A 22,015-nucleotide genomic window follows, 5' to 3' on the forward strand; every position below is an offset into this window, starting at 1 on the left:
CTGTCTACCACCTGCAGAGTTCACTGGACCTCATTCAGCCCTACAATATGTTCAGAGCTCTCTCTGTGCTGTAGTACACTAACACTGCCAACAAAGCTGCCTGCTAATCACCCTGAGAGCCTCCATGTACATACTTGGACTGAGACACAACATCAAAGCCAGTGACAGATAAGTGATAGCTGCTGAGATGCATGACGTATTTCAGGGGTTTGACTAGATAAGTTTTTTTTAACCTACTTACGACTGATTGTGAGCTCAGATTTTGTGGATGGACAAACTACAAGCAAACTCCCTTGCGCACAGAGATTTCTCCAGATTCTCTAAATCCTTTGATGATATGTACTGTAGGCGATGAAATATTTGCAATTTTATGTTGAGGAACATTATTCCACAGTTTGTAGATGCAGTTATATTAGCTATAAAATGTTTCACCACCTGTTTCTTTTTAGTGTCACTGACTTTTCCGATTTTTTGTTGACCCCCCCCATCCCAACTACTTGATCCTCGTATGCAGTAATTGACAAAACCTCTAAATATCAAGCAAAAATTGAGTAAAAACCAAAAACATTCAAAATATCAGGAAATGAATTTTTATTTGTTGAAATCATAGCTTTATTTCTATGGTAGACAATAAGATATAGCTGCCTCAGTATCTGAAGGAATATGTGTTGCTTGGTTCAGATCGACTTGATGAATCAAAGCAGGCTTTACAAATGAGAAAATAACCTGTTCACATTAGAAGTCATGTTACTGAGACTGAACACAATTTGAGCCACCTAAACAAAAATAAATATATAAAATCAAAGATCAGTCTCTCCAGCATTGGTAGAGCGGTGGAGGTAAAGTTCCTCAAGAGACGCTGCGTTCCCATCCATCAGCCTTCATCAGTTTACACATCAGAGGAAAGAATCCCATAGGTCAACCTCAGATTATCATACAGTACATAATTTAAAAAAATATTGCTAATTTATCACTGATGCTGCATCATCAATCAGATAATCTCATGCCGTCAAAAATCACCATTGTTTTATTATTCTGCTCTAGTGTTGAATCAATCTCCCAAAGGTACTCAGATATGATATGTAACAGCTGCATAATTTAAACCAACTCAGGCTGCAACTTAATTTAATAAAAACATTTGCATAATTAAGTCATGAAATAAAGCTTTTAAGTAAAAATGTAACTTTTCTAAATAAAAGGGTAAATAAACATTTAACAAAATTGGAAAACTTTAGTAGAGTTAAGATTAAAATAATAAAAAGAGGTTAAAAATATATAATTATTTGTATAAAAAAGAAAAAAGCTTCTTTTTTTTAATATCAAAGTGCTATGTGGCTCGGGAGGGGGGGCACCGTCAAACTTGGAAAAGAAGCAAATAAACAGGCCTTAAAAAAAACAACAACAAAACAAACACCCCCCAAAAAATCTGGAGTTGATGTGAACCAAAAGAAGGTTGTAAAGTAAGGGGAAGAAGGCCTTTACAGGTAGAACAGTAACTTTGCACTAAAGAGAAACATTCAAATCTAATTTTGGTAACGTAAGTGATTCCCCACAGCTTCAGCTCAGCCGCCAAGAACAAGCCACAAGATCAGAATAAGACCCCCCAAAAAATCCTGACACCTTCAGAGTCAATGAGGACAAGTGCAAAGAAGAAACTAAAATAATACTAAATTTTACATTAGCCAAATCTTTTAGGAAAAACAAAATCTTGAAATGTTATGGTTAGCGAGGAGCATCTGGGTCCCACAATGTCCTTGTAGACGAAAGGTGGACGGTGTGAATAAAATGTCCTCCTAGTTGACAGCAGGGTGCAGTGGGGGGCACGACGAGATGTCCTCCTGCTCAAACGAATCATCGCGATTGCTCCCCTCTGCCCCGGGAGTCGCTTCCTCGTTATAGAGATTTCTGAATCCGTCGTAATACTCGTCCGAGTCCTCCTGGTCCCTCCCGGACTCTCGTAAGTGCCGCGTGGGGCTTTGGGCTCGCTCTTCCTCCTGGATCTGAGTGCTGTTGAAAATGTAGACTGCGTTGGTTGTCAGGGAGAACTCCAGGCTGTGCAGGTACTCGTCCACCACCTCTTTGCAATGGATGAACTCCGCACTGTCAACCTGGGAGATGGGAACAAGAAGAAGCATGATAATGTGTGTGAGATGAACAAGAAAAAGAAGAGACAAGCATGATGTAAATGATGGCCTACAGACTATATTGTTGATTCTACTTTAGTCTATTATACTTCAGATGGTCCCACTGCCAGAGTAGGAAAGTCTTTCTTGTGACTTTGGTGTGTTAGTGTGCTTTTAAATGGAAATTGCAACAGAACACAAACAATGAAGACACAGTGTTTAAACAACATTTTGTTAGTTACTTCCTGTACAGGCTTGTTGCCAGGGTTACTGCTAATAAGTTACTTTTCTAATTAAAGATTTGACATGGCAGCAAATAAGAGTTCAATCCAATACTCTAGGACAGCGGTCCCCAACCCCCGGGCCTCGGACTGGTACCGGTCTGTGAGTCGTTTGGTACCGGGCCGTGAGAGTTGAGGCTTAGGTGTGAAATGTATGGTTTTCAGGGTTTTTATTGGTTTTCAGCGTTATTCTGTTATCGTTTTTATCGTTAACTTTGTTTTCCTGGGTCTTTTCACGTGTGTTATGAATAAATATTTTTTTCGGTACCGGTACTAGTTTTATTTTGTTGTATTTATCCACGACACCTTAAAGGCCGGTCCGTGAAAATATTGTTGGGCATAAACCGGTCCGTGGCACAAAAAAGGTTGGGGACCGCTGCTCTAGGATTTAAAGCATCTCGAGGCTAAGCTTTTTGTGAATTGGTGGTATACAAATAGAAATACCTGACGTGCAACAGTTTCTACAATCAAATGTTTGTCATTATGGCTGTGTCCTATGGCCTCAGCTTTATTTCTTACGCATAGATGAGAAGCTGAGAGCACAGTGGACATCAGTGACTGACATGACATTGATTCGATCAGGGAAAAAAAACAAAACAAAAACAGGGTTGCAAAGCAGCTTGCAGATTTACAGCTATGGGCAAGCTTTTGGGATTTTTCCAGTTGGATTTTGAGAGACTGCTTTGCTACGACTCATGGAGTGCCTGGACTGAAAGTGCTAGATTTTCAACATATATTACATTTCTCTGCATGAGTTCAACAAACCGACCAATACTGTCCAAGTTTTTGCCCATGTTTTCCATTATCACGTTTGCGGTAAAATCTACTTGAGCTAAAAATCAACCACTAATTGCAGAATACATGAAACTGTTGGTTGGGCTGTAGTATGTGTTAATCCCTGAATATCTTGCGTTAAGATGTTTAACGTGACCAGAGAAAGTAGTAGGCGCTTTTTCTTACTTGTGCTTTCTTCAGCAGATCTGTTAACATGGAGAACCAGTCGGGTGTGAGTGCCTCCAGCTCCAAAGTGATGATGGCCAAAGCCAATGTGGAGCCCTTGAACTGCCAAAGCTGGTGGCAAGCCATACAGTGTTGCACCTGCCTGGTCCACAACGCCACCTGGAGGCCGGGAGGTCTCTTCTGATTCCCCAGCCCAACGGGGGGGACACCGGGGTCCGTTGCAGGGTACCAGCCGACACCGGATCCGAGACCGATGGACGGAATGAGGTGGGGGTGGCTGGAGACGAGCATGGCATGGAACTAGGATGGACCAACGGGGGGGAAAGAACATAATCGAGACCAAAATGTTACCATAACGATGTCATTGTTATCTCATTGTCTGTCCACCCATTGCCCACTCCTAACCTGCTAGATTTATATCAAGTATACCAGTGCATTTAACTGCACATCATTCATCCCTTTTACACAAATTTCTCACCAACAAAGACGTGATCAATCTGCCGATTGATCATCCACTCTTCAAAGGTGAGTGTAGAGGTCCAAACCTGAAGCTCTAGCAGTGCAGGTTTTGCTAATGAAGCCCGCCAAACCCCCCTCCTCTTTGTCCGACTGCTTATTGTAATCTCGTTTGTATCGTATTGTACGTGCAGTGCTTTTCTGTGTTACCGTTTGTGGGAGGTAACTGACAAACCTGAGTTGGGGCTCAGTGGAAAAAGAAGGTGGTTTCAGTTTTTCCAAATAGCAACATAAACTAATTAATCTGCTTCACTTTTAAAACCAGTGAGTACAGGCTGAATAAGCTGGCTCAGTCTTTTGGTTTAGATGAACATCCTGAGAATCAAAAAAAGGAATGCATTCATCCAGCTTTTGTTTCAAACCCCGTCATTCATTTAGTCACATAGCGTTTGGTTCATCTGCTTTATTTCGTCTTTTACGCCGTAGCAAATATAAGCCATGGGATTTAAAGAAAGTGGGATGTTCCTGGAGCTGCAGATTCAGCGGTGTGGCGCTAAAGTCAATATAATTTCTTGAGTCCCCCCCTCACCACTACACTTCTTTCTGGAGTCCTTTTCAGGGTAATGTAGCAGTAAAGATGGTTTTTACCATCACACAGCTGATAGTGCTTCTCCAGGAGTTTCACATGGATGTTGAACGACAAGAGGTAACACGAAGAAAACTCTGTAAATCCTCTTATTTATTCATATCAAAGTGTCATGGTGGAGCGTCTGTGACAAATTAATCGATAGAGTCTATTGTTAGCCGTTTTGTAGACAACGGTAGAATACAGTTTTATTTAGTGAAGGGAAACTTCTTCAGGGCCGGGGGAATGTAATTGTGACATACTTAAAAGTATAGTTAAAGTATTTATTTGAATAGTACAAAGAGAGAAAATGTCTTTATTTTATTATAGTTTTTATTAATACATCATGTCTTTATTTTAAAAGTCTTGGATTTTGTAATACCTGAAAAGTCGAGCGCTAGGACAATAATAGAGCCACAATAAGAACTGCACTCGGTAAACCTGTGACATAAATATCAGCCTGGAGGGGAAGTGCCATTTTTTTCTTTTTCTTGTAAGTTTAGTGGGGATTCAGCCTGAATGTGCCAAGCTGCTTTTTGGGGGGGACAGTTTATGGTTGGTGGCTTTAAGAAGCAGTCCTACACTGCTCTCAGAATCACAACGATGTTATTTATACATTTGTTGGGAATGTTGGTGGTCGTTGAGGTGTGGGTTGAGACAGAATCCATGAGAAGACAAAAATAAAAATATTTAACTTTTCTAAAAAGTCAGATGCATTTGAAAGTGTGCATCACGAGTTGTAGGTAAAACTCGTAAAGCATGTGGCTGAATTCAGTTTAACCATTTGTCAAGGCTGTATTCATAAAGCTTCCAGCTTCTGGCCTACAATCTGCTTTATTTCTATCACATGGATAAAGATTTTTCTTTAGAGCACCTTCACAGGCGAGACGTTTACCTCAGTCCCGTGAATTTTTGCTCTTTGACTTTCACTTAAAAGCATTATGAATACAGCCCGAGGCCCAACTGTACGAGGGGGGGATCCAAATAATGTGTGTGTGTGTGTGTGTGTGTTTGTTGACAGCTCAGTGAGCGGTTACCTCCTCAGGCAATGACTTGGGAAGATTTAACAAGTAGTGCCACAGATCCAAGCCGTAAACACAACACGGAGATTTTGAGCGGTTACCCCAGATATAATTTTAGAGATCCTTGATCTTTATACCCTCCTGGCCGCTCATCTTTTAGGTCTCCACAGCGAGGCTGCAGGGTTAGTCAGAAGTGCCTTGGCCTGATATGCAACGTATGTTACTTTGCTTGCAGCTTGCACATGCAGCCTTCTGTGTTAGAGAAGCCTCATAACGCTTGACTTATTGCTTAAAAAACACAAAAACTTGATTTTGTCCACTATGGAGATCTGCAAGTCAAATCTTTAGATCACAAAGTGGCACTAAAGCTTTATTTTAATGTCAAGTTTAATTCTTTCATCTGTTTACTCTGCAATGGACAGATTTAATAGTCTATGAATCACTAAATGTCATCTTTGCCAATGAATTAGAAGGAAAGTGAGAAAAAAAAAAGTCTGGATTAAATCTTTGGAGGATTTATTTAAAATCTGCATTTAAGAACCTGAAAAACAAAATATTTGGAATTTTTGCTCATTAAAAATAAAGAAATCAAATCTGATTTCTAAAACAGTGGCATGAAGAAAAACACAATCCAGCTTTCCAGATATGCTTTTAGTGAAATCCAGGATTTCTTTATCAACTGAATGGAGTTTGTTATGTTATATATATATATATATATATATATATATATATATATATATATATATATATATATATATATATATATATATATATATATATATATATAACTGTAGCCACATTGAGTCATATCAAATAAATGCACAATCACTACAAGGACCAATTCTTTTCTTTAGGGGGAGGTGAAGGTGTGAGGGTTTGTGAATGCCATCTTGAAGCAAACATGATGCAAGCATGACAGTTTTATGTGCGCTTTTGTACCACGTGTGTTTTTATGCAAGACCAGGAGCTGAATTCATGAAGCATTTCGAGTTCAGGTCCAGATTACAAAAAAGAAAGAAAAAAAAAAATAATTCTGTCTGCTTGTCAATCTGCTGAATTCTCTCTTACTATGTGAACGAAGTCGATGGGTGTTGCGGTGTACAAGTCCCAGTGCAGCTTGTCTAGAATGATCCTCTCCATGCGAAGAATCTCCGCTGTTGAAAAGTTGCATCCACTCTGCACAACCAGGCCTTTAACAGAGCCTATAACCTGTTAAACACACACAGACAAAAAGGGAAATTAATAAACAATGTTTTGAAAATGCACTGAAGTCGGAGGTGTTTATTTTTTTATTTATTTCTATTTTTAAAAATCATTATTAGTGATCATGTGCAACAAACTTGTGATTTTGTCGCCTTTGCCTTGAAACTGCAATAAGTCGGAGTCAGTCTGCAATCAGTTTGCAACTGGTTGGCAACTACATACAGTTTGTATTAACATTGCAATTAACTGATAAATCGGTGAACATCCAATTCTGTTGCCATCTACTTGCTAAATTAAGTGTCCAGTCAGAACCTCAGTTTTGAAAATTCCATAAATAGTGACGTAGTTGCTGCCAGAATATTACCAGAATACATACAGTTAACTAGTCTCCTGCTGAAAAGAGATGTGTTGCAGAGGAGTTGCAGTAATTTTCGTAGACTGTATCAGATTGATTGCAAGGTTTTGGAAATCTGGACGTTTATAAATCAGTTTAACAGTCAGTCTGAGAGTGATTGCAGTGAGTCCGAGTCACACCATGATTGTCTGGAGACAGGTTGCCTCACATCAGGCAACCTGTGCAATCACCTTGCAATCCAATGTGGAGGGTGAGGATATCACACGCTCAAGTAGTTGTGTGAAAAAAAAAAAAAAAAAACCCAACCCAATAATCAGAGTACATAAATTCACTGCAGTCACCTGGCAACCACTGATTTCCCCCCACAGTCGCAAGGAGGCTGCCCTCCAATTTTACTCTACTGTGACTGAGCCTTAAACTCTTGGTTTCCTTTTTGCATTGCAGCTTAAAGCTTGCTCTTACCTCATCTTCCTCGTTGATTTTGGCAGCCAGAACCAGTGAGGTAAAAGCGATGCATTTCAGGTACTTTGTTTGAGCCTATAAAACACAAAAGGATTTGTTTAGTTTGCCTCCATAAAGAAAGACCCGCGGAAATTAAATCAAACATCACAACTGATAACTTTTAAGTACATGATATGTTGCAACAGTAAAGATCTGCCTCGCTCTCACCTCTTTGTTCCTGCAGCACTGGATAAACTAACAGGGTGTGCATACAGAATATTAGCTGTGAAATGTGCGCAAAGCAACTTTGAACAGTTTAATTTAGAACTACAGAATCTATTATTCTAAAGTGTAAACCTTAGTTACTGGGCAAATTAAGCTGTAAACCAAAACAAAAGCCGGACACCACCACCATCACGTGTTGTTGTCTACCTTCACAGTAGACAGCAGACGGTTGAGGACACACACTCCCAGTGCAAAGGTCTCTGGACAGAAATGAAACAGCCTGTTCATTTCTCCAAGCCAAAGGATCATTTCTTGGTGTTGGGATGAAGAGATGTCAGCGCCCTGAGCGGACAAAGGATAAAACAGATTAATGATTTACATGTGCAAAGAACTACATTTTAGATGAAAGAATAAAATGCAACCAGGCGCAAACCAGAACCTGTAAGGTTTTCTGCTGTGGTTATTGCTTTAAGAGGTACAATGACAGCAACATAAAAACCAGATGACAGGCTGCCTTTCTATAATACCAGCTGAACTACTTTGAGATGAAGAGATTTATTGGTTCCTGTCATAAGAATGGCTCCTTTTACTGACCAAATCAAAATTGATTTTCCTGTTGGCATCATTCCATTTTTTATATCATAAAAAAGGTTTGAGCTGCCTATAAAATGTCTGTGCTTTATAAACATTAAAAAACACCTTTACTCAAGTTGAAAATGCAAAAATGACACCCTACATTTATGCATCCCCTAACAACTATGGGCTCACCTGGATGCATCCATTCTTGAAGACTGGTACCTTCCAGAGGCGAGCCTCTCGGACCAGAGCGGCCTCCAGCAGGCCGTCCAGCCGACGGCTCTCCGCGGCTCCTGGGTTCTTCATCACATCCACAGCACAGGCCAGGCTGCACCCAGGGCACACACACCTGATGGTGGGGGGGAGGGTTGGGTGAGACAAGAAGCTATCACATTCTTTTTCTTCTATTAATTTAATTAATAGAAGAAAAATGATAGCAGCTTAGTAAAGTTCAGGGAGATGAAACGTTTCGTAGAAACAGCAATTTGAGCAGCTTCTTTAAATACAAACCAGTTTTGTGCAAAAATGTGATTTCCACGATCCACAGTAGAGATGAGTCAATCGATCCAAGTATCGACAGTAATGCTAGTATTGGTATTGATTGATACTTGACCTTGTTTCTACCCCCCCAAGTTCAATATATTTCTCCTATTAATCAGAAAGGACACATTTGTCTAAATGCCGCTATTTAATGCAGTATTTTCATAGGATATATAGGTTTTCCTAATAAAGACCTCAGCAGTGGGGTCACATTACATGTTTAATTACAACTATTAAATAACAAAATTTCCTGTTTTTCTGCTTCTACTTTAGAATTTGTTTTTTTAAAAATTGTTTCATAGTAAGAAAAAGAAAGTTTTATAATTAGAGGGAAGTCTGGGCAACAAGCTACCAGAGTTTAATCTGTAATTTTACACATTCATTTCTTACAGTTTAAACCCTGAGAGTCGTGTTTACAGATGGATTTCTTTTACTACAGGGGCATTTCTTCATCACGCAGAAAAACTGAGATGTACTTTTGAGATTGCCTACAGAAGGTTAAAGCATCAGTGTCGGTAACACTGGGCCTGCGCTCACTTGGTATTGGCTCGAAACCGAAATTTGCAGCGGCGATTTTTAGTCTGCTTTGGTAAACAATCTGCTCTACTCAGAAAAAGAAGCGAAGCAGGAAATGAACTGCGCGCTCAAGTCTGCTCGACAACAATAACGCCATTTCCCCAGACTTCCACACTGCTGACAAAATGCAAATTCAAAATCATTTGAAAGTATGGACTTTGTTCTGATGTGCAGTACGTGCAGCACAACGCAGACGGGCTCCAGGCGGGATAATGCCCCGCAGCTGCTCCTGCAGCCTCTTGCACAGTTGCTGCTGCTGCAGCAAACAAAAACATTTGTTCCCGTTAACCCTCCGCTTTAGCTCTCGCACAGTCTTACCTCTGCGATTTTAAAAGCCGAGTGTCTCTCCGACGGCAGGTGCATTTATACGGCTTTTAAATTAATCCATATCCATCGAAAGCATCCAGAAAACAAACAACAGAGGATGATGCTGTTCGTGAAGTCAATCTCGGAAGAAAAACCAGGTCGGAAAGAATACACGGAGATCCACCGCATTATATACGAAGAGCAGATAAAAATTTTAAAAAGTAAAAAAGGCGCCGAGTACCGAAAAAGCTGAGGGAGGCTGTAAAATGAGAGCAAAATTTAAAATAAAAAAAAGGTGGGAATCGTAAAAAAATCTGGGAGGATTTGAAGGCAGGCTGTGTTTTGAACGACTAGACTCCGCCCACTGGCGTGACGTAACGCCGCCTGATAAACGGAAATGTGTTAGTGGGTCAGACATACGGGACCCGTCACACAAAATGGGCGAGCGAGCTCTGGAAATGGAAGATTTGTGCTGTGTGCAGCAAGAAAGTGATGGTGTTTGCTGAAATATAAGGAGCTGCTCTCGGTTTATCCTGTGTGGGAATCATTCCTGCACAGAGGCAGAAGGATGAACAGCAGCTGCCCTTTCTACCTGAAAAATATTTCCATTTGCGCAGGGTATTTGAGTCCCATCCATCCCTCTTCTCACTGCTGGGATGCTAGATTCCTGGTCCTGTCCCTTTTCTTTCCCCTCCCCTCCCCTCCAAAGTCCTTTGATACAGCTCATTCCCCACAGGGCTGTGAGATCCTGCAGCCGCACAACTCTGTGGCTGTGTCTGATTTTACAATTGGACCTTTTCAGTTTGATGAGGTGGTTCAGGAACCTGTTTAAGATGCCTCCTAGGTGAGGTGTTTCAGGCATGTCCTACTGAGGACAGGCCTCAGGGAAGACCTCTCTCTTGGCAGACTGTGGGACACCTTGGTGTCCCCCCTCCTGGATGAGGTGGAGGAGGTGGCCAGCAAGATAAAGACAAGGAGGTCTCAGTGTGTGAAAATGGATAGATGGACCTTTTCAGGTAGATCTTTTGTATAGTTGTGGGATAGAAAGCACACGTGTAATATGTATGCCTGCAAGTAAGGGGAAATCTTTAGTTTGACAGTGGTGTGGCTGGAGAGTCTCAGGGCTGATTTGCAAGAGAAGGTTAGCAGTAAGATTAAAAGGGAAGGTTTATATTATGGTGGTGAGACCTGCTACGATGTATTGTTCGCCCACAACTGGTGCAAAACACTGCAGCTAGAATTTAATCTGATGCAACCAACCAGAGCATGTCATCCCAATTTTAGCTTCCCTTAACTGTCTTCCAGTTCATTTACTAATCTATTTAAAAAATAATAATAATAATATGTCTTTAAGTCTCTTAGTGGTTGTGCCCCCTTTTATCTGTCTTAGATGGTGCACCCATATGTCTTGCCTTTTTGTCTCAGGTCAGGCAGAGGTGCTGAATATGGAGCTGCCAGGCAGGAGGAAAAGAGGAAGACCATAGAGAAGTGGCGAGAAGGAGGAGGACACTAGCGATTGGGTGAGATGGTTGACCCCTAAAGAGAGCAGCCAGATGAAGAAGAAGAGTTTTGTTAACCTTTCTCTCACTGACATCAAAGTTCACCTGAACAACAAACATTAAGTTTAGTGTGCAGCAGTCTTGATGTGGTAATTTCTTTGTGTTAAGTTTTCTTTGGTAATACTGTGGATAATGTACCGCTAAGACACTGTTTACCTTTAGGACTACTCCTGCATTCTTAATCTGTAAACCTGAAATCGAATCTGCCTGAAATTCTTTCCACAAGCCCGAAACCTGCAGTTCTCTGTAGCATTTAACATTTTGTGATGGCTGAAATGAATGTTAGTTCATGTACCACGGAGAGAAATGTGCATCTAGAATTGTAATTTCCCTCAATCGCATTACTCTGGCGAACTAGCTACAGGTTTTATATCAGCTCTGTAGACATGCGTAGTCTTACTGTTTGCTTTGAAGTTGTGTGCATAGAGGCAACGTGTTGGGGGTGGTCAACAGGGGCCATTAGCTGAGTTTAACACTGTTTAATCTGGTGCTGTCTGAGCTTATAGTTTAGCTGTTTTAGCCTAATGGAGGAGAGTCTGAAATTGCGATCTTAAACATAAACCACTTCTACGAACAGCATTGGCAGCAGTATTAGCTTGCCTATCAAGTATTAGCTTGATAGGCAGTGGACCACCATATAGTAGAGCTGAATTTGATCTCTCTGTATCAAAAACACAGAGCCCAGCCATCACTGGATTGTTTTTAAAGCCTATGCAACTTTTAATACACAAAAATACTATATATGGAAGATGGAAGCCTTATTTGGTATGCATCCAAATGAAAAGATGGCTTAGCCAATGATACTACAAATATATACATGCTTTAGTGTATACTGACTGCTATGCTATGCCTTTCAACATAAATACACTGCTCAAAAAATTAAAGGAACATTTATTCAAAGTACAGCATCAAGTCAGTTAAACTTCTGGCATATTGATCTGGGCAGTTAGTAGCAGAGGGGGTTGTTAGTTTCAGCTGCTTTAGTGTCAATGAAATTAACAACAGGTGCACTAAAGGGGCAACAAAGAGATAGCCACCAAAAACAGAAATGCTTTTAGACTTGGCGGCTGCTGACGTTTTTGTTGTGTTTTTTTCACTACTTTTGCATTTGACTAGGGTCAGTATCATTACTGGTAGTATGATGTGATCCTACAGAGATTGCACAGATAGTCCAGCTCCTCCAGGATGCCACGTCATTACGTGCCATTGCCAGAATGTTTGCTGTCTCCCAGCACAGTCTCAAGAGCATGGAGGAGATTCCAGGAGACAGGCAGTTACTCTATGAGAAGACCATGGAAGGCATTCCTTAACCCATCAGCACGCCTGATATCTGCTCTTTTGTGCAAGGAGGAACAGGATGACCTCTGCCCTCTACAGACTGATAATTTTCATTTCTGTCCAATGATGTGGCATCCTTCCTTTCCCGACCCAGTTCATATCCAGCATGGTAATTTTTTCCCCATTGTTTTTTTTGAAAATGTTGTTTTATTTTTTGAGCAGTCTATTTAGGAATGCACTTGTATTTAAAACAAATTCAAGAGTTTGATTTAGATGCATAAAGGTGCTCAAGAATGTATATACACACACATATTATTACCGTATCATGCACCATAGCAGGAAAACATAGAAAAACAACAACTTGACTTTCTATGCAACTTGCGCGGATCTGCTGCATGCGATAGCCTGAATGCAGGTATCAAAATGCCACACATTCAAATGAAATTTCCTGTTACATAATTTTTTTGCCAACCTCAGAAAAACAAATGAAACCCCATCGTTGGTATTGCAACACCGCAGGATGTTGCAATCCATACTAAGTATTGCTCAATAAAGCATTTTTATTTTTACAGCAGGTTGTTTACCTCAGTCGCCCTCAGAATCTGCAGAATACTTGATTATAAGAATTCATGAAAGCTCACCTCTAGTTTTATCCGGTTATGATGATTCACACCTATGTGGGGCTTTTTACAGTAAAACAAGCACTTAATAAGAAACAAAAAATGTCTGAATAAATCAACACAAGGTTCTCAGAGTCTCTAGAAGTATAAAGATGTATGTTTTGTTTGTGTGACAGTAAGAAATCACACAGAAATGTGCTTCTTTTGTTTCCACCTTTGTCTTTAACCAGTAAAAACATGGGAGCATTCATCAATGTGTCACCACTGGCAGCAGAATTTGATTAATTGCACCCAAGATGCATTTCATACAGTCTCCCAACCATGGATGGATGATAAGACTATTATTTGGAGTGACTGTTTTCTGACCCTTTTGCTCCCATTTAGTCAGATCTGGGAGTGATGTCTCTGAACAGGAAGATTACCTTGTGTGGCCTTTAGAAAAGTGAAATTAAGATGCTGTGCAACAAAAACCACGACACCAAACACTGAAAACAGTAAAAGGTGTTTTTGTTGCTTGGTTCTTTAATCCAGCAGCCTGCTTTTGATATGAAACCCTGACAAGCAGTTTGAAGTAGTGCTTGCCCTCACATGAAGAAATAAAATACTTGCTATGTGCTTTAAGTTATTGTTTAAACGCACTTCAGCGTTTAACCAGCCACATGTCATTCTTTTTATTTGCTACTCTGTTGCTACGTTCAGCTGCCATAAAGGCAAACACCTGTGTTTAATGACAGGTTAAATTTAAAATCTGTTTTTTAGCCAATAACTAATGGTACTGTGAGAGGCTGTGCTGCAGTTATCTTTATTTAACACTTGTATCAGCAGCCTTTCTGCCTTCAGACTGATCTTCAAATGAAACTTTAATACATTTTTAACAGCTAACTGTTTAAATCATTTAGATACAACTACAATACAATTTGATGGAAAACACAAAATCCCCTATTTCACAAATTCTTTTATTTCAGCAGTTGAATAATGATACAATACCAACAACCAACAGCAACAGCTGGCATCAATCACCACCAATAACAACTGACGAACAGCAGAAACCAACAATAATAACAACTAACAATAAACAACCAGCAACCAACTACAACAACCAACCACTACAACTACCAATGACAACTACCAAAAATCACTACAAACACCAACCAACAGTCAATTACAGAGTCAGCCTTCCTGTTCTGTTTATTTAGTCTGTTGGTGTCTCCAGCTAGTTAAAGTAAAGTTTTAGTAAACTAAAACTAAACCCTAAAATCATGCTATTCTTATATACTTATATCTTTGTTGGTCTGCCAGTTTTCTCCTCCATCACATAAGCACACTCTCCCAAGATAGAGTCATAAAAGGAATATTTCAAACATGAGGTAAAATTACACTCACATTTAGAGAAAATCAAACAACACAACGGCTCTAGGAGAGAACACATTTGTGTCTCACAGTTTCCTGACTGCTTCTGTGCTTGTGGTTCCTGTCAGGAAAACCTCAGAAATGAAGCGTTAGACCTTCTCTGTCTATTTATACACCAGGCAAACCTTACCTTACACTAGTCAACAAACCACGGGCAGCAAGTGTTTGTATTCTCCTCTCAGTCGTCTCAAAGTTGACCAATGTGTCTGAACCAAGGTCAAGACAGGAATGTTGATAAGAAACAACAGTCACAGCAAGCAGCATATCTGCATGTTGACAGAGTGTAACTAGCAGAGTGAACACAGTATGTAGTGTATCAAGTCAGGTGTTTGTCTCATATATCTCTTGCTTGTCCTCATTCTCTGAATGTTTAAACTGAGACTAGTTTGAGTTTGTGCAAAGATCTAGAGGTTATGCACACATATATTCTGGGGATGCACATATCAGTACTTTTTTATATCTCCCTCATATGGTGTAATTCTCTTTATTTACCCAATTATCTTCACTTCCTAGAATCTGAAAGCTACCATTCTTTTTCAGTGCTTCTCTTGATTGGACACTTTGTGTTTTATCATAGTTTTGCATGTAAAACTGGTCAAGGCAGCAAAATAAACCTCTGCACTACGTAGAAAATGATATTTAAAATCAGTTTTTCTTTTTATCTCCTTTCTTGGACCTCCAGCATTGTTTCACATTAATTCATAGAGGACATAAGACTGGAGAAAGGTAAAAGAGCATGCATCAGCAAGAACAGATAGGACAGATTTAAGCATGGAGGAGGGTTGCAAAGAGGCTTGCAAATGCATACTAACTATAGGCTGGCTACAGCAGCGTAAATATCATAGGCTCTATATGAATCAGCTAAACTATCAGCTGATATGGGCTTGAACTCCTTTTTAACACTTGTTAAGTTACTAAAACATGATGCCTGACTGATTTTTTGCAAGGTTTGTTTCTTGTATTAGCCAAGTTAATATGTAAATTCAGGAATCGATGTCAAACTAATGAAGTTTAATTTCTTTTGTGCAAAATTCCTTTCCTTTACCCTTCATCGGTCACAGCTCAGTAAGCGAACAATGGAGCTTTAATCACTTCACATAACTTGTGACACTCACTTGATTTCACAGTTTCAGACTGCTTGAACTTTTGCACTTTATTACTTTTTTTTAAAGACCTGTCTGGAAGGAGGTGTCTTTTTTTTTAACAGCCTGCATATAAAAGAGCCAATAATTTCTTTCGGGCATGTGAAAATCATTTCTAGATGGACTTTAAAAAATATCTGTGCTTATTTATTTTCCTGTTTCTTGCAACAGACTATAGATTCACTTCATAAATAAATAAATAAAATAGATTAGATTTACCCAATAATCCCAAATTGTCAAGTGACAATTTTTTTCCCCTAGACCACATCAGTATTTACCTTAGGCTATCTGAGTAACCCAGTAAAATATTTTTTTTGCCTTTAACACAGTTTTATTTAACGGAACGTATGTAATTATGCAGTGCTATAAGTAAAATCACAAGGGAGTTAAGCCGGAGTGCTTGTACAAGAGTTGAAAACACTTACAGAGCCTCAGGGGTACGCTGGCTTCAGCTTCTTGGATCTTAAGTGGGAAGCAGAGGAGACTCTACATGTTTAGCTTGATGTTTCGGTGATGTTTGAGTGCTGTCTGCTCTGATCAGTTTAACAAGAATTTACAGTGCGTCTGCAGACCTCCTATGTCTCCTGTCTACCCTCGTAGGCGAAGAATGCTCCACACCACACCGTAAATCATTGTCAATGCCGAGCCATCTCTGTCCTGTCAGGAAGGCTTTGTGCACTTGGCTGAGCACATTATATGCCTAAAGTCACATCTGATCTCTGACTTTGATCACTGCTGGGGCCAAACTGAGATGGCTGATCTTTTTGAGGCCCCTCTAGAGCAACGTCACCTCCACATTACAGCTCACATAGGCATGCCCAGATTTTTGGGAATTCCCTTTTTGGACATAATGTACAAAAAAAAGTCCCCATAGATGACAGCTGTTATCAGACAGCGGCTGATAATGAGAAAATAATTGATCACTGATTATCAGATCTCATCCTGCAGTAGTTTCATACCATGAGTTTTAAGTATATAACCAGACTGTTGTTACTAAGGCCAATATTTTGTTCCAAAGTAAAATCTCTTAAAAACTAATGAACGCACGACCCAGACAGAGCCTCCAGAGGCTGAATTATACTGACCTTGGTGGTACTCTGATTTTTTTTTGCCTTTAAGTGAAGACATAAATGTCCTCTTGAGAATGAATTGCAAAACATTTTATAATCCCTTAACATTTAAAGTTCAGTACCTACAAATCTAATTACCTTCACGCTGGCCTCAACTGTTCTTTGAGATTAGTGATAAGCAGCGAACGTTAGCTTTCTAGCATGGTTCACAGTACCCCCTTCTAGTGCTGTCATCCTGGGCTTGTTGGTTTGCTGACATTATGTCTTCAACGTCATGTTTTATTTTATTCATTGCACTCATAAATCTTGAAGTAATAGGATTTTTCATGCTTTATTGATCCCACAAGGGAAACTATTGTCTTACAGCAGCAGGATAAAAAATAAAAACAGTGTATTCTAAAATAAGTAAAGTGCCACAGATGCATAGTAAGGGCCTTGTACTATGAGATAGTGGAAAAATAGTCCTTTATATATACCACAGTGATAAAGAGTGAAGAAAATAAAACATAAATGTGAGGTAAAGTAAAAAAAGAGAGGAAAAAGTAATACTGAGATTGTGGAAGATAGGAATGGAAATCATATTAATAAAAACAAATTGTTTTTATCCACCTAGTGACCGAGGTGATCATTTGGTCCATATGAAGTCCATCTCAATGCCAAGAACTCAAGGTGTTATTGGTAGGACAGCAAGGTTAAAGCATATAAAATTTACAGAGACATAAAGGTGATAAAAGTATAAAATCTTCACATTTGAGGCTTAAACAAGAAAATATTTGATTTGTTTGTTATAATGTCGTCCACTTTTTTCCACCTGGGGCTGGGTATACCAGGGTGAGAGGCAGGGTATACTCTGGACAGGTCCCCAGTCTATTACAGGCCTCAGTCAGCTTTTTAACTAGCTTTTTAACCAACGTTAGTCTCATGTTTAATGGTTTGCTCATAAATGGACCCGGTTAATCCTTTGATGACATATTTTATGACTTATTATGAATATTGATGTCATATAAGTCCATAATCTCAACATCATTATATGTTCATTTCACTTTAATTGAAGTTATATGACATAACAAAAACAAGAGGCGTTAGTTAAATAAGATCTTCAAGAGGAAAAATGTGCATTAATGATGTTTAAACGCTAACATCTGACATTTTGCTCTGCTGCAGAATGTATTCAAAGTCTGACTGTACTATTAATCTATAGAACACTTCCCATAGTGCACATGCGTACAGTAAAGCAGTTCAAGCCGAATATTTAATGCTTCCAGTAAAATAGACCAGACTGTGTATTCTGCACTTATTCATCGACTTTTCATAGTGCAGATACGAGAAGGGTAAATGGAAGCTGGCCATCGAAATGCTGCTGGAATCACTAAAGGCAAATAGGCTTACTTCCTGCCAGCTGACATAAAATTAACTTGAGCCATCAAACATCGCTGCATTTTCCCTCCACCACTGGGGGGAGACAGAGGCCAGCTCATAGGTGTTCCAAGCAGTCTCACCATTCAGCTGATTTTCATTAACCTCAGTCATGTTTTCTTTCATTTTCTTCATCATCTCTGTGATACGAAGATCAAATGCCGAACTGAACACCCATTCCATGAACCTTTTTTAATAAAAGTACATTCCTTTCTTTGTTCCTCCTCCAGAGCACCTTACTGTCATTGGCTCTCTGATGTACGGTTTCACCCCAGCTTTAATGCATAACTTCAAGAGGGCAATACTTCATATAGTTAGAGAAGCGTTAGAGAAGAAAGGGTTGAAGACAGCCTGACCATCATCTCCATCTGAATAATAAAAAACCCCCACTGTGTTACTTTCTCCCCTGCCTTTACGCCTTTATTAAAGGTTGTACGCTGAAGATGGAAAACATCGAGGTAATAACATTGAGGCCAGCTCAATCAATTTCATGGGCTGTTTAATGGAGAGGTGGCAGGTTGTCCCATTACTTTGTACAGTCAGTGTGTCTGATGAGACATAATGGACGGAAATAAAACAGTGGAAGGTTACATCACCTGTCCGTGTCTTCTTAAATCCAAAGACGGCAAATAGAATCTCTTTTCTTTGAGTGACGATCGTTAATTTTGTTGCTCAAAAAGGAAAAAAAAAAGCAGGAGGTAATCACTAGAGATTGAGTCACCGTCTTTTCTATTATTGCTACATAAATATATGCAGGAACTCAGCATATGCAAATGAGTCAAGCATCTTGACTGATAAATAAATTGTGCAGAGCTGTTTCCGTGCACTCCCACTGCAGTATAACCAGAGTGCAGTTTTATGCAGAATACTTTTGCAGAGTGCATACAAGTTTTCTGTTTGAACTTGCATATTATCTAGTCTTTACTATTATGTCCTCCGGTGGGCCCTCACTTTGTCCTTTTACAGAGGTAAGCGTGAGTCACATTTCCTTTTGTGGAAGTAAAACACTGGAGAGGAGAAAGTTGCTTCACAGAAAGCAGTTTTGTTATTCATCACAGAGCACCAAGTGTTGATGCCGGGGCTGGTTTTGATCAATAGGGGGCAGTGTGGGTTCACAGAGGCTGCGCTGCTTTAAGTGAAAAGGGATAGTGAACAAAAGCTCTCTTGAGTACAAAGAGAGGAAAATATTATATAATAAAATCATCTTGGAAGCAGAGCAGCGGTCGCCTAGGAATTTCTGGAAACTCAATAGCTTTCATTGTTGAAGTATGAGTTTTCTATCCCCGATTCTTCTGGTGCCTTTCACCTTTTAGGCTTATGTTAAAACAACCTTGATCCAGCTCAAACCTTTTCATTTTAGCATGTGTGCTCAGTTTAGTTTGTGTTTGCTCTGTGTCTCTCTCTCGGCATTAGATTCTGTGACTGGAGTGCCAGCCGTGGATTTTATTTTACCTTTTATATTTTGATTGTCGCGTCCTTAACTCTCAAGTGCATCTCGCTGGTAAATCTGAAAGCAAAGAGTCAATGATTTACTCAGTGAGAGCAGTTTATTTAGGTTTACCTAATCAGAAAAATCAAGCATCACGCTCACTCATTTGAATAATTTCAGTGTGAGTGACTTGGTTCCAGTCTCTTTCTGACTGGCTGAGGCGCTTGTGGAACCCTTTGTTGAATGCCAGTTAACTTTAAAATTAAATTCTAATCACTAGTCTCATGCAAGTTAAAATGGAATAAGCAAATTTCCATTTAAATCGTTTTTTTTCTGTTGCATAGCACCTCGGGTGAAGAATTAAATGTTGGTGTGATCTGTATTGAGTGCGGGTTTACTTCAGGCATTAAACAAATTAAAATTTATGGCTCAAGATTGCTTGGCTGAAACCACCCACTGTATAATAATCATTATTGCACAGCTAATTGTCCACCACTGTACATATCATTATGTAGTAGTACCTGCAAGGGCATTCTTTACAGTTATCTAGAATTCAGTGGAGATTAGGCAGAACAATTGTGTTCATTATGGGAATTATTAGCAATTTTATAAAGTACCCTAAACAATAAAACCGTGCGATCAGAATGATCCATTCATATATGATATCTGCATTGTTGCACCCCCACGCAACTTCTATGCATAATGTAGTTTGGGTTTATGAAAGCAGCTGTACATCCATTTCGAAATATCAAAATGCCTTCTGATCTAATTTCGCCGAAGTGAAGGAGGAGTTGCAGCTGCTGAGTTTTCATGCTGCACCACAAACCCCTCCAACTGTTTCTCATCTGCTTGCTTCGCCTCATCATCTTATATAAGGAGTCGACTGCACTCATTCACAACCCCGAAAATGTGAGGCACAGCTCTTTCGAAGTAGAATCTCATGACTTTCTAGCCATGTAAGCAGCAAAGCTCCTGGGAAAGTAGCACTTGTATGTCAGTCAGTTCACCAATTTGGATTGTCATAAAATTTACAGGCCAGTGGCGATTCTAGAGTCGCCATTGCCCTGGGCAAGAAATTCACAGAGCTCATTGCCATTATTGTTATAAATAATGTGACACCAACTGGAAAAGCAGTCCAATAAAATGACTGTTAAATCATTACCCTGGATTGGTTAGGTTGGTTGGTAACTATGCTCTGCTAAACATGTCGACTCACCTGGACATGCTAGGCTGCTCTCCTAGCTAGGCTATGTTATTCAAGTGTCTCTCCTCTACAGTTGGGGTGGCGAAACCTTAGGAGCTGAAAGTAGTTTCTACTTTTATCTGCTCCACTTGTCTTGTGAATTTTTCTCCTCTTAGTTCCTCTTTCAGAAGCCTGACTTCACCGCATATTTGTTTAGTGGCTTTCCTTGTTGTCATTGAGTTTATTTAAACAGAAACCTGCATGACGTTTGCAACCATAGTGAGGGTCAGGCAGGCTGCGTACCCACAGGAAGTGATTCGCTCATCTCACATTGTTTTGCAGTCGACGGCCGGTCACTTAAGGACATTCTAGGCTACATAGCTGGCTAGATGTTTGTTGGTGATTACAATGGATGAAATGATAACTAGTATAGGGAACCAAAGTTTGCTAACTTGCACTACTATGGGAATAATTACCCAGTAATAATGGGCATTTAATGGGGTATATAAAACCTGGAAAAATTTGTACATCCACACCAAAAAAGAAACAAGCTGTGCGGTAAAAGAAAAAAAGAAAAAGACAGAAAAGAAAACAGAAGGGGCTCTGAATTTGATGATGTTGCTCCAGTTTAATATCAGAATGTGAACATGTCAGGAGGCTGATTTTTGAATTTATTCCAAAATTCGTTCCATATTAAATCAGTCAAATCAGTGACCAGTCCCCACCTGATCCCACAAAGTCAAGTGATTTTTCTTGTACATTCACTTTAGCGCATCCAGTGAAGCCATGCAAAGCTTTACCTTCGTACTAGGAAAATCGTCTATGCTGCAGGGCCAGACAGGATTGAAATTTGCTGCTTTTTAAATCGTAATTATTTTATATCTTATTTTTGAGTCTTCACAATTTCTGAAGTACATTTGATACCCACGTGAAATATTCAGGGCTGGGAAAAAAAACAAAACACTCACATTTGAGCTCAGTTAAGAACCAACCAAATCATTTTTATACAGGCTCGGGGGGCCACAATCTAAAGCTACATCTTTCTATTTGTGTAGCCAACTTTGAGTATCAGTTTCAATAGTAAAACTCTACCAACTCTGAGTATTTTATCAATTTTCTGATAGTTTGGTGAAGAAAACTTACAAAATAAAGTTTTTACTGAACTTTGTGCAAAACCTACGATACTCACTGCTGGACTAGGAATAAAAAAAATCAAGTA

The 22,015-nt window shown here is 39.6% G+C and overlaps 1 protein-coding gene across 1 annotated transcript; it reads right to left on the reverse strand.

The window, feature by feature from the left end:
- Positions 1-588: 588 nt before the first annotated feature.
- ccni2 (cyclin I family, member 2) lies at positions 589-10,044 on the reverse strand. Its single transcript, XM_085421053.1, has 7 exons — positions 9,702-10,044; positions 8,460-8,616; positions 7,899-8,033; positions 7,488-7,562; positions 6,536-6,676; positions 3,365-3,664; positions 589-2,108 (listed from the first exon to the last, which is right to left on the reverse strand). Exons 2-7 carry the CDS (start codon positions 8,571-8,573, stop codon positions 1,794-1,796), a joined length of 1,080 nt encoding a protein of 359 aa, XP_085277179.1. The 5' UTR covers positions 8,574-8,616; positions 9,702-10,044; the 3' UTR covers positions 589-1,793.
- Positions 10,045-22,015: the final 11,971 nt, after the last annotated feature.

The sequence above is a fragment of the Rhamphochromis longiceps genome, linkage group LG10 (assembly GCF_057381845.1).
Source record: "Rhamphochromis longiceps isolate RC_006_pf linkage group LG10, R_longiceps_female_GT1.1, whole genome shotgun sequence".
Classification (NCBI taxonomy): Eukaryota; Metazoa; Chordata; class Actinopteri; order Cichliformes; family Cichlidae; genus Rhamphochromis; species Rhamphochromis longiceps.

What these genes read in the sequence shown, in the direction of transcription:
- ccni2 (XM_085421053.1), bottom strand. Translation starts at nt 8,573, where the DNA reads ATGAAGAACCCAGGAGCCGCGGAGAGCCGTCGGCTGGACGGCCTGCTG. An exon ending in GTCTGCTGTCTACTGTGAAG is followed by an intron (nt 7,563 to 7,898) that starts GTAGACAACAAC and finishes TGTGTTTTATAG; the next exon opens with GCTCAAACAAAGTACCTGAA. An exon ending in AAATCAACGAGGAAGATGAG is followed by an intron (nt 6,677 to 7,487) that starts GTAAGAGCAAGC and finishes TGTGTTTAACAG; the next exon opens with GTTATAGGCTCTGTTAAAGG.